The 12,115-nt window shown below is 34.6% G+C and overlaps 1 protein-coding gene across 1 annotated transcript in view; it reads right to left on the reverse strand.

Annotated features, from left to right (window-relative positions):
- SLC25A12 (solute carrier family 25 member 12) overlaps nucleotides 1–12,115 on the reverse strand; it is a 45,311-nt gene that overhangs the window by 29,035 nt on the left and 4,161 nt on the right. The window contains 2 exon segments of the mRNA XM_030241341.2: nucleotides 6,967–7,082; nucleotides 11,764–11,906. Coding sequence (XP_030097201.2) covers nucleotides 6,967–7,082; nucleotides 11,764–11,906 — 259 coding nt within the window.

The following is a 12,115-nucleotide window of genomic DNA, read 5'->3' on the forward strand; positions in this document are numbered from 1 at the left end:
CCAGAAAACTTAAATCTTATTTTCACTTGTTTCCAATAACTGCTTCTCTTAACCATAGAGAAAGGTAAAAAAAGCCTCATTTTTTTCTTTAAAAATTGTATTTTCTTATTCATTCATGTTCACTGAGACAGATTTTTCACTTGTTTTTAGTGAGACTTAAGCCCCTGGTGCTCTCATAACTCTCAAGCATTTAACTGCATACTGCTTAAAAAAAACAAGAATCAATTTCCTACACTCAATTTATTCTTCATAAAAACATTTACAACTCCTTATCAAAATATCTGAAGTCAAGACTCATCAGCATATAAAAATAATAATTAATAAATTTATATTCAATACTTGAGTGTATTGATACTTGATGAATTCCAGAAATGGCTAACCAGCTTTAATAAACAGTATCCAAACTAGCTTGTTGCCTCTCTGAAAACTGAGGTGCCTTACTCATTTCTCTTTTCCAGGCAATCTCTCACACTCAGTATATTCTGCTTATATTACAATAGCCTGGGTTTGAAGATATGCTCTAGCATATAACACTTAATTACTTCCATGTTGGCTTGGTTTATGAAACACTTGGGGTACAGAGGCAAAACTGTGCACTTTTTCTGAAAAATCACTGAGCCACAGAATGGTTTAAGATGGAATGAACCTTAAAGATCTCCTTGTTGCAGCCCCCCTGACACAGGCAGGGACACCTTCCACTAGACCAGGTTGCTCAGAACTCCATCCCACCTTGAGCACTTCTAGGGATGGGGCATCCACAACTTCTCTGGGAAACCTCTTCCAGTGTCTCACCACCCACAGAGCAAAGTAACTGACCCAGTTAAAGCCATAGAAACATTAAATACATTTTACCAAAGCCACCTGAGATTCTCAGACACCTCCTGATAGGTGCTAAACCTTACTATGTCTACCCAAGAGCAGGGCTGCTTTCTTCATAACTTATCAACAATACCTTTATAATCCAATTCTGCTGACTCTCCTTTTACATTAATGGAAATAGCCACCACCACAGCTAACAACTTGTGTGACGAGAAGCAGCAAACAGCCAATCACATTGCAGAAATTACACACAATGCGATCATCACCTACATTTTCACCACTCTGAATTATCAACAAATGTCCAATTTTTCTTTTTTTTTTTTTCACAGTAGAAGCAAAGCACTGACAACAAAGGAAACAAGCAACATTAATGTACAGATGCTGGCTTTGCTGATTTTTTTTTTCATCTTCCTCAGTCAAAACCTAGTAATGCTTCTAAATTAAGATAAACTACAAGTGTTTCAAATTTCCAACAGAGCTATTCTGCAGGGGGCAAACAGCAAATTATTTTTCAAGCCTTTCATTTTAGTAGGACATTTTACAGAACGCATTCATTGTCCCTGTCAATACATGTTGCTCATTTACTAATGTCTTCTACTCTTTGCTCACCTTTCTGTAGTGGAATTCTTTCCTACTGAGCTGATAACTTTCTTTCCAGGCTTACAGTAATGCATTTTCCTCTCAGATAGGCATACAAGTCAGCAGACTGATGACATACTCAACTTACCATCAGCCCCAGGAACAATAAACCTACTACTCTAGTGTACTAGTACATTACCTCCAAGGCGACACACATTCTCACAAGATTGCTTCAGAATTTCCCCACCCAATCATTTTAAACAAATTATAGATGCTTGGAGCAGCTATCTGCAGGCAGCACACACATGACTGGCTCAGCTTCCATCAAACACTGTTACCTATCATGCTCAGAAAAACGATACAAAACCCCAAAGATCCTAGGCAATAATCAAGTTCATATAAGGAGGAAGAATACTTTAAATTATAAACACTATGCGGTCTCGTTGGTGGCCCATTGTGGGGATGGGCCAAGTACTCCAAGTAAACCTTGCAGCAGTGCCTATTATTTATTTTGACTTATCAGCTCCCCAAGAAGCAGAGTGGAAAGCTCATACAATTCTAGAGCCATCAACCTGTTAACAGAGTTTGCCATTCCCTCATACCAGTGAAAAAAAGCAATCACACTTCTTAGGGACAAAAAAATATAAAAATGTTAAGTTTTAAGCAGAAGCGTAAGTATGGTAAAAAATTGTTGTTTAACAGGGTTGTTTTGGGTTTCTTTAGATCTGTCTACTCAGTAATCTATTGTCCAATTTGTGCATATTTCATGCCTAATGTATATAATAAATTTTAACATTTATATGTTGCTGTTGTTCACTATTTCTGCTATCAGCATATTTTCACTTTGCAGGATAAAATAAGGAGCCACAGTTCAGGGCTGAAAGACATTTTTGTAGCACCTAATGCAGAGGAAGCTTATTAAAGTAATCCAAATGTAATACAATAATTATTTTAATGTGAGAAAGTTTAACTAGAAATATTTACATTTTATTTCTTCTCTTATTTTAAAAGGATTACTGATTCAATTGAAAGATGACTGACAGCCATAATAAAAAGTTGTCAATACACATAATCTTAAAATTAAGTTCTTCTTTTCTGTTCCCTCTTGTTAACCATGGTTTTGAAAAAGAATTAGTAGTAGTAGTAGTAGTAGTAGTAGTAGTAGTAGTAGCAGTAAGAGGGGTTCCCATACTGCATTGCTCACAAGCATTTAAAACTGCAGTTCAAGCCTGAAAGAAATCATAGAACACGAAACAAAAGGAAAAAAGAAAGTCTTAAGAGTGATGTTTCCAATGTTATCTGTATGTGTTAAGCAAAAGACACTTTGAAAACAGGCAACTGACTAACTAGTAGAAGTAGTAGTTAGTTAGGGGCAACTAACAGGCAGCTAACTAGTAGAACTAACAGGAAGCCAAAAAAATTGCAGCTCTGGTTTATAGCTCTTGATGAAAACATGGATTTTTCCCTCATAGCCTCATGTCTGTACTCATGTGATCATGAGTATTTTTCTGTTTATCTTAAAATATATTTCCAGTCTTTATGGTTGCCAGCAATATTTTTGAAAGCAGAACTTTCAAGTTTAAATCCAAATACTAGCATTTTCAACCCAACTGCCCTTTTAGAAATGAAGGAGTGAGTACTAGAAGTGATCCCCTGGTCCCTGAGAAATAATACTCGTATGCAAAGCACGAACACGTATTCAACTCCTTTCTCTTGCTCATCTTCCTCCTAGTGTTCATCCTCCTCCTAGTGTTCTCAAACTCTATGTCCCGATTAAGGGAAACCTGAACTTTCCCAGATTAAAACTTGTCTAAGTAACAGACTGGGCAAAACTTCAGTATCCCTGTGTACTCAAATTCTGAAACTATTAAACTGCTGTTTATTACTTCAGTTCACCAATATTGTACTATTTTCATATAGTTGCACTATGAGGCATCTGATTGCCTTCCTCCCCCCAATGCCTTTGGAGAAGATGCCGTTATACTTGGCAAAATATTTGTAATTAGATTTTGAGTGCAGGATGTTTTTAAAAGCCTTAAATTCAGTTCCATAAATATTTTCCAATTATGTCCAAAACAATTCTGAATACAGAAGAATCACAAACACATTTTAGCTCTATCCTTCTATCCATACCAGCATGTGTACTCAACTGAAAAAGCATCTCTGAAACTGTCCAGTTTATCAGAGAATGGCTTTCTTTGTGGTGACTCCACAAGGAAGAACAGCTGGAAAATGCCTTGAAATTGTATATTCCAATTAAAAGTGATGCAGTCCAGATCATTGCATGGTGTGCCAGAGAGATAAACTACAAAGAATCCTTTTACTTTCAGTTAGACAATCTATTTTTCCGAGAGGTTTCGCAGATAATCACAGACTTCACCTTTTAAACACAGTAAAGATTATCCGCTTCAACATCAGAAAAAAACAATTAGCTTGAGCAGATTTAATATTCAGGTTTGCTTTAACCTGAATTCAGGTCAGAAGATCTGCACAGAAGAGAAATAAAAATAATATTCCTTAGTACAATAGTATTAATTTTACTGAGTGTTTTTGAATATTTCACTCATGTTAAGTAGCACAGTCAATACATCCCATAATCAAAGGAGCAAAGCGCTTGTCAGTCTTCTATGGCTAAAGACAGCAACCTGAAAAAAAATCACTTGTCTTCATCAGTTTTAGCTGTTAGCATTTAATTATTTTATGGATAATGCAGTATTGTAAGGGCTCAGCAGCAACACATTTTGCATAAAATATTCACCTAGGAAGCATTCATGAAGATGTAGGAGCACTTGGTTAAAAATACATGCTTTTTCTCTATTTCTCCACGATTAAAAACTTGTTTAAACTACACTGTCACTTGTATCAATGGGTTACTAAAACAGTAATTTTACTGCTTTTTATTCACAAAGCTGACAGCAAGTCCAGTGTAGCTGAAACATGAGGAGAGTACTGAGCATGCTGTGCAGTTTGCTCAGCTAATGTAGGTCCAGTTTCATGTCCTTGCAGTGGACCTAGTTTACAAATGTTGCAGAATACCAACTACACATTTATGGCAGTCATTCATACAGAATTTCTGAATGTCCAAAGCTCCTGGAAAAGTGTCCCAAAGCAGTAAGAAAATAGTAGATGACATTACAGCGATAGAAGGCTTCATGTTTCAACATATGATATGGCAAAGACATTGATTAACTTAGCATACAAGTATTTCTACAAAATAGCTACTAAAGTCTTCTTCTAAGACAGTTCTTCTGTGACACAATAATTTAATCAAGTAGCAGAGTGAGGCTCAAGAGGACTGTAAAATGCTGAAGTGCTTGAGCATGGTTCAAAATCATGTCAGTAAATAAATCCTAAACAGAAGTGAACCCAACTAGCGCAGCTTGCTTCCAAAAACAGAGACAGCTCTAAAATTCAACAAGCACACTTAACTTCCCCCAGATAATTGAAAATTTGAGTAGATAAGAGTATCTTCTGAGAACATGTTATCTCACACAAGGCCAGTGTTGATTCTAGTAACTGGTCTAACCGACCCAAGTTGATTCTGTCCCTTGCTTTGGATGCTTAGTGCAGAAAAACCTGAGCAAATCCATGTTGCTTCTGGCAAGACTTAGTGGTTTGAGACAGCTTTGGCATCAATGCAATCACCTCCACAGAGCATTTCATCTGAGCTAGAAAATCTTGACTTGTGTTTGCTGTCATAAGCAACATTGTTTACCTGCAGACTGGGTACATTACATAGTCTATAAAAGACTTGACCTGTCTGATAGTGATTCTCACACCAACTGACTGAACTTACTCCATTTCAGCATATTTTCAATAATTTACTAAAAGCTTCAACTTTAAAACTTACATTTCTATAGTGTCTTGTTTTTACATGAAACTAAACTCTGTGCCTTTCTGTTTACGTGGTATGACAATGAAAGGGTGCAGGTCTCATCTATGAAACTGCCATAAGATTGACTTGGAAATTGACTGCAGGGTCACCATATTCTGAAGATGCCACAGATCATCATTCCCATTTTTCACAGCTATATTAATATATATGATACACGTATGAAGTAAAAGTAAGTAGCCCATGTTACAAGCAAACAAAGACAAAAAAGCAGCAGTAAATGTGGGAACTGCAGCACAATAAATATGTACCATGTCATCTTACTAACACAATGTTAAATATAGTAATAATTGCAATATAATTAATTTTGTAAAAAGCATCCAAGAAACCAATAGTAAAATTCCCTCAAGAATTTCCTTTTCAAGATTTATTGGCCTTACAAAAAAATCAGCAGGAAGATAAAGAAAATTGGTGGTTTTTTCTGTTTTACAATTTCTCTTGTTTGTGTTTTCTTTTAGACTTTAATTATATAAAATAACAATTCTCAGTCTAACTGAGGAATTTGTATACAATCTGAAATGGCTTATTGCTCAATTATGGAATCAGATATTTCAAGTGTTCTCATGAGAGCTACCAAGTTCAAACCCCCATTTTGTAAGACTGTTAAATAAACCATCGTTAACACGGTCACATTGATTGTAGTAGTTTGTCCAATTCCTAATGACTGCATTTACAGACTTCACCTTTATTTAAATTCTAAAACATTTTCTTTTCAAGATGTTGTGCATCCGAACTGCTTAGTATCTGACTCTTCACTTAATGATGTAATTTAACAGGCACCATAAGTCAAACAATTTGTTTCCATAAAAAGACCTTTGCTTTTTTTTTTTTTCCCAACAAGTTACAGCAATTTTCATAATAATGAAATAGCACAAACAGCAAGTGGTTACAAATCCAAGCATAATCTGCATTTTCTTTATTGAGTGCTTTATTCTTTTGGATAGAAATAACATTTAATTCTCATTCCATTTTATTGAAATTTTTACCATTGATTTATCTAAATTTAATAAACACAAAATTAAAAAAAAAAAAGCCAAGTCCTCCTTAAACTGGAATGCTTATAACAGCTATTTAGCAATATCACAAAGCAGTATAGTTAGCCTCAAGATTTTGGTCTAATTACTAACTTGGGTGATTAGGTAACTTAGGTAACAAAACCGAAGGCCAGATTTTCTTCCTAATTTCGCAAATATATAATCAAGTTGTAAGTTACACTCATAACATTAAAGTAAGATTTGCTCCTCAAGAAAAGGAACAGGAAATCAAATTATTAGACCTCCTTAATTTCTATATTGAGCTCTTACTGTATGAAATGACAACTATTCAGAAACATGTGGAGATCCAGATATCTTAAAACTCCCTCACAGCTGAAGGAGTTTGAAGTGTAGGATACAGAATTTTACTTAGGATGACACTGAACATCACTGTATTTATTACTACTTCAGGAAAACGACAAATCTTGATTCAAGAAGACAGAGAAAAACATATTTTGTCTCTGTGTACTTCTTAGGCTTGAATTGGGAGAGGGAAAAAAGTTCTACTCACACAGTGTCTTAGAAAAACAGTACAGTACTGCACAAAATGCATTCCTATGCACCTGTGGTCATGAACCACTCTTATGACAGACACTATTATAATCAGTTTCTTAAAACTGTTTTTCTTTTAGGTATTCTTACCAAATGTTACTTCTCCATTGCCATTCCTGTCAAATAACTGAAAAGCAACAATGAATATTGCATCTGGAGTACACAAAACAGATTCAAATGCCAAAAATTCTTGGAAGGAAATTAACCTAGAAAGGAAAACAGAAAAGTTATAAAGATTTTTTAATTGTTCATAATACCAATGATAATTTATATTTGATACTGTAGAAAACAGTGTGATCCAAATATTAAATAAAACTCTAACTCAAGATAATTAACACTTTAGAGACTGAAAAGTATGTTATATTTAAGTAGTTAACACTTATGCAAGTTAGTTTCTTCCTCTATGAAGCAACTGAATTCTCACCAAACACCTACAAGTTATTACTTTTTAATTATAAAAGTAACCAGCACCTGACAATTAAGATATAAAAACACCACAAAAATCCTAACAACATGAAATTTACAGGCCTGTCATTCTATTACTACATATGTATTTCCACTAAGAAAAGATACTGCAATGCATGTACAGGAATACACCATAAAACACAACATTCATTGAAAAAAAAACAGGTTCAGAACAAGTTACACTGTACTAAGCATATGGAATGAATACTACACTCCAAAAATAACATGAACTGCCAAGTCAGGAACTCAGGGCCAAACATAAAACATCAGAGCTCCAGGACAGACAGGACAAGGCAGGGAAGGATCTGAGTGGAACAGCAGATCACAAGATTCTGAGGTGTGTATGCAAGACAGTGCACAACTCAGGCTGCACAGGTAAATCCAAGAAGCCCTTGTGGTCACCACAGACAAACTCAGACTTGAATATATGCACAGATATCTTATTAGGATAATAATCAGAAACTTTTCTAGAGGAACTCTGCTTATTCTGATTAACACAAAAAAAAACCTTCCAAAGGCATCCTAATGCTGTATGTATGAACTGCTGCAGAAAGATAAACCTGAAGCCAAGCACAGATAAAGGATAATGTTGGCACAAGAAAATAATGGGATAAATAACAGGATATGTATTTTAGCATTAAATAATCAATGGAAGTAAGAATTTCAACTACATCTTTTATATTTAACAAAAAATTTACTATATATCAGTAAATGCTGCTAAAGCAGAGAATATCACTGTTTCCTAGAAATTTTCCTACAAAATGGACATAATTGACCTCAGCTTAGTACTCATCATATGAGATCATTAGCTCATAGTGATCACTTCAAACATTACTGCTTACTGCTAAAGAGACAAGTATAAATTCTGTTCCCAACAGGGGAAAAAAAAAAGAGAACAAAAATCACAATATTCACACTATTCATTACTATATCTAGTCTTTCTCTGTCTAAGTACACATGAAGCAGAATTAAGATACTTTAAAAAGGTTAAATATGTTAACATTCTTGTATATAGGCACTGCACAAGAAAGACAGGAAGAAACCTAGTGACTTTGAAAGTAATTAAGACACTGAAAATACAAAATTATCATATTTACCACATTTTAGCCAGAAAAATCAGAGATATGAGAATGGCTCTTCACATGCAAAGTCAATTTCATCCAAAGGATGATTCTGATAAATAAAGGGTTAGTATCAAAGAAACAAATGTTCCTTTAAAATAATTGTAAATACTCTAATTTCCAAATATATCTCACATACATGCATAAAGCTGACACACAAATTAACTCCTAACCAGGAAGCTTTATAACTGACAAAATCAAGTGCTGATCTCTGTAGAATGCACTCGTAGAAGCCTGAACCTGAAAGAAGACATCTTCAGCAGTCTCACTATAAAAGTGCCTACAGCAAAAGGAGATAGGCACCTTCAATTTCCTTCCCACATATTCAACTTGCAATGCCTAAGAGCAGGCACAGCCTCTGTGATCCTCCATTAGCCACCAGGGCAGAGATAACAGGAGCTGGATTAAACAGAATGATGAAGCTTCCCACCCAATCACTACTCAAGTATTACTGAGTGAACCCACTGCATTACAGAGTCCATAACAATATCAAATCACTCACCTTTCGTTTTATCTGTAACATTTAAAAAAAAATTCTTTTCCTCTGATTTCTTCTGTACTGCTACCCTTCAAAAGCACATAAAGTAACCCATGTGCTTGCAATTCTTCTCTTTTTCCCTAGTGCAAGTCTTTCCTAATTTTTCCCCATACAACACAGCTTTTTAAACATTATGTGTAGCTCTGTTGTGAATCTCCATTAGGTGAAATATCAACTCTTTCTTGGGGACTTCACTTAAGAACACATTTCGAGATTTAAGAATGATGTACTGATAAAAGCAGTACCCAGAAACAAGTAGTTAAAATGAAGAATTTTGAACTACTACTGTGAAATTCTGTAGACTTGAAGGGGGATCAAAATATTTTAGCTGGTTTTGGCACATATATATATATATCTGTAAGTAAATTCTTCAGAGAGAGTATTTATCCTATCCCAAAACCAGTGCCTGCAGTCTGGAGACACAGGAGTGCTTTCAGCATCAGTGAAATCCTATTGTACTAAATAGAAAACAGGCAGGTTTAAAGAAAATAATTTAGAGGACATCACATAAATTTCTAAGAAAATGCATCTGTAACAATGAGGAATAAACATTTTGGAAATGAACAGTCAGCTGTTTCAAGAACTATTTTAATGAGCTCCACTAAAGCAAACCAGTCTTGTACAGCAGTAATGGGAGGAAGTAACAGTGCTCAGGAACAGTTAAGTAAGGATCAAGTTACCATGAGAAAAAAAGTAAAACAACTTTTTTTAAATGCATGCCTACAGAGAGCCAGTTCCAAAATGTGCTGTTTCTGTAAAGTGCCAAACTTAAACCTAAAAGAAATAAAAAAATATTAACAATGGAAGCAACCATCAACACTCTTGAGTACTTATTTCAAGGGCAAGCAAGGCTAAGAGAATATGATAGCAGATAGAGGAATGAAATTTTGTAACACAACCCAAAGCTTCTCAATGACTTGCTGCCTGACATTGGGCTGTCATTTAATGTAAAAGTATATATACAGAACAGGACTACTGATATGTCCTTGGACTTCATAAAGTCAGTCCTTAGAAAGATGCAATGCATCCCAGAATTCAGTTTAAGACTACAATAGCTATTCATGTTATTAGAGTCTGGATTTTCATCTATTACAGCTCACTACAAATGAAAGAATGTGAATGTAGAAACAACTTGATGTTGATAACAGGGCTGTAATAAATTCTTTAAATGAAATACAGATTGAATATAGATTAAAACCTTTAGGCAAAAAGTTTCAGACAAGTATTCAAAAAGACATACATTTTACACTTTGAACTATATAGCAGTGCAAAACAAAAATCCCACTCTTCTCATAAAGAAGGTGGTAAAGCACACTTACCCATACTTGATTATCTCACTTCAAATATTACCCAGATTTTTTTAAAAAGGTAATAAACAAAAACAACAAAAAAATCTTATTCACAGGGAAAGTAACAAAAAGCAATACCTAAAAGTTCTGTTCTAGCATTAAAACAAACTGATTTCTTACTGTAAGAAAGACCCTTTTATAAGATATTTTCTGAGGAACTGCACATCACAAAAGATAACCAACAGCTTCCAGAGAAATAACATGCTAAGCATGTTGGTTTACTTTATCAATTAAACTATTCTGAACAGATACATACAAAATTACCTTTTCAATCCATAATAAAGCAACAAACTGAAACCATGTATTGGAAATGGAGACAGGTTACTAACATTTATCAAATAATTGTATAATCAAATATATAATCAAAGTGCTGCAGCCTTATGAAAAATCATATAGCATTACATGAAACAGGAAATACTATATTTGTCATTTAGGGTAAGACGTATACAGCACATACAATTTCATTTCCATTGCACAGATACTGTGCAAGCTGCTCAGGATACTAAGCAAACTAATAAAATGTTCTATAGCACAATGCATGAAAACAAAATTTAAGTAACCAAGGCAGTGAACAAGCTTTCAATTTAAAATAAGTTATAGTTACATATTTACAAATGTATTGTCTACAATTTTAATAGCATTTTCTTCTCAACACAATAACCATTCACTTCTGCATTCTTGACCTCTTCTCTGATCCATCTTAACCTTCTCACTTTATATTAACAATGTCCGGGCCTCCTACTACAACCCAAGGCCAAAAGCAGAAGCCCAGTTATATACAGCAAAAGAAAAGGCTCCTTGGAAGACAAATGACTTACAGGGCACTACCTCAGCAGAGATAAATTGGTTTCAGGAACTGTCTAAAAGCAAGCAGGAGCATCTGAGTTGGAAAAGCTTTATGTGATGTGACCTGAGCTTCATTAAGCAAACAACTTGTTCCTTCATAAAGTCACTAGTGTCTCTCTTTTCTGGTAGTCAGTCTTTTAAAAAGACCTCATGGTTGGATTTGAATTGCACACTACAGAAATAAGAAAGCTCTTCCATATTTTTGTGTTTAATTACAGGTACTGAAGACCCTCCACAGTACCTGATGATGGACGCAGACATAGAGAAAAAAACTTTTCTAAGGCGACTGTTTTACACTTAACTTACCTGCTGTTCAACTTCCTCACCTTTTGTAGAATTTAACATAATATAATCAAAATAAATCTCAGCTTAAAAAAACCCAGGTTAAACACCATTTCTTCTCAGTTTTCACAAATTTATAGTCTATTGTACTTGTGAAAAAATCTTCTCATTTAAATAAATATAAAGTGTAATAAAATCAATAATGTATTTTAGAAGATGAAGTTATCAAACTCACACACTCACACATTTTACAATGCAAGTTTCAAATAGAAAGCAAAATTCTCACCCATCCTTAGTTTGATCTGCCACTCCAGCCAACAGCTGCACTGTTTTAGGATTGTGATGTGGATCTGTATGAAGTCCTAGGTATTTCTGCACAAAATCCTCTGGGGTCATGTAATGCTCACCATCTTTCTCAACGCTTGCATACTAGAGTAAAAATAAAAACCCAAAGCCACACAAACAAAAATTAATCCATTTAGATGCTAATTATCTGTGAACCAATATCTTCAAATTAAAAGAAAAACACATATTTCAGAAACTGTCAGGTAATTGTGAAAATTTATAAAAATTATAACCATGGTACAGCATTCCATTTGCAGCTACACTGAAAACACAGCACATACATTTTCTTACAA

The sequence above is a fragment of the Serinus canaria genome, chromosome 7 (assembly GCF_022539315.1).
Source record: "Serinus canaria isolate serCan28SL12 chromosome 7, serCan2020, whole genome shotgun sequence".
Lineage (NCBI taxonomy): Eukaryota > Metazoa > Chordata > Aves > Passeriformes > Fringillidae > Serinus > Serinus canaria.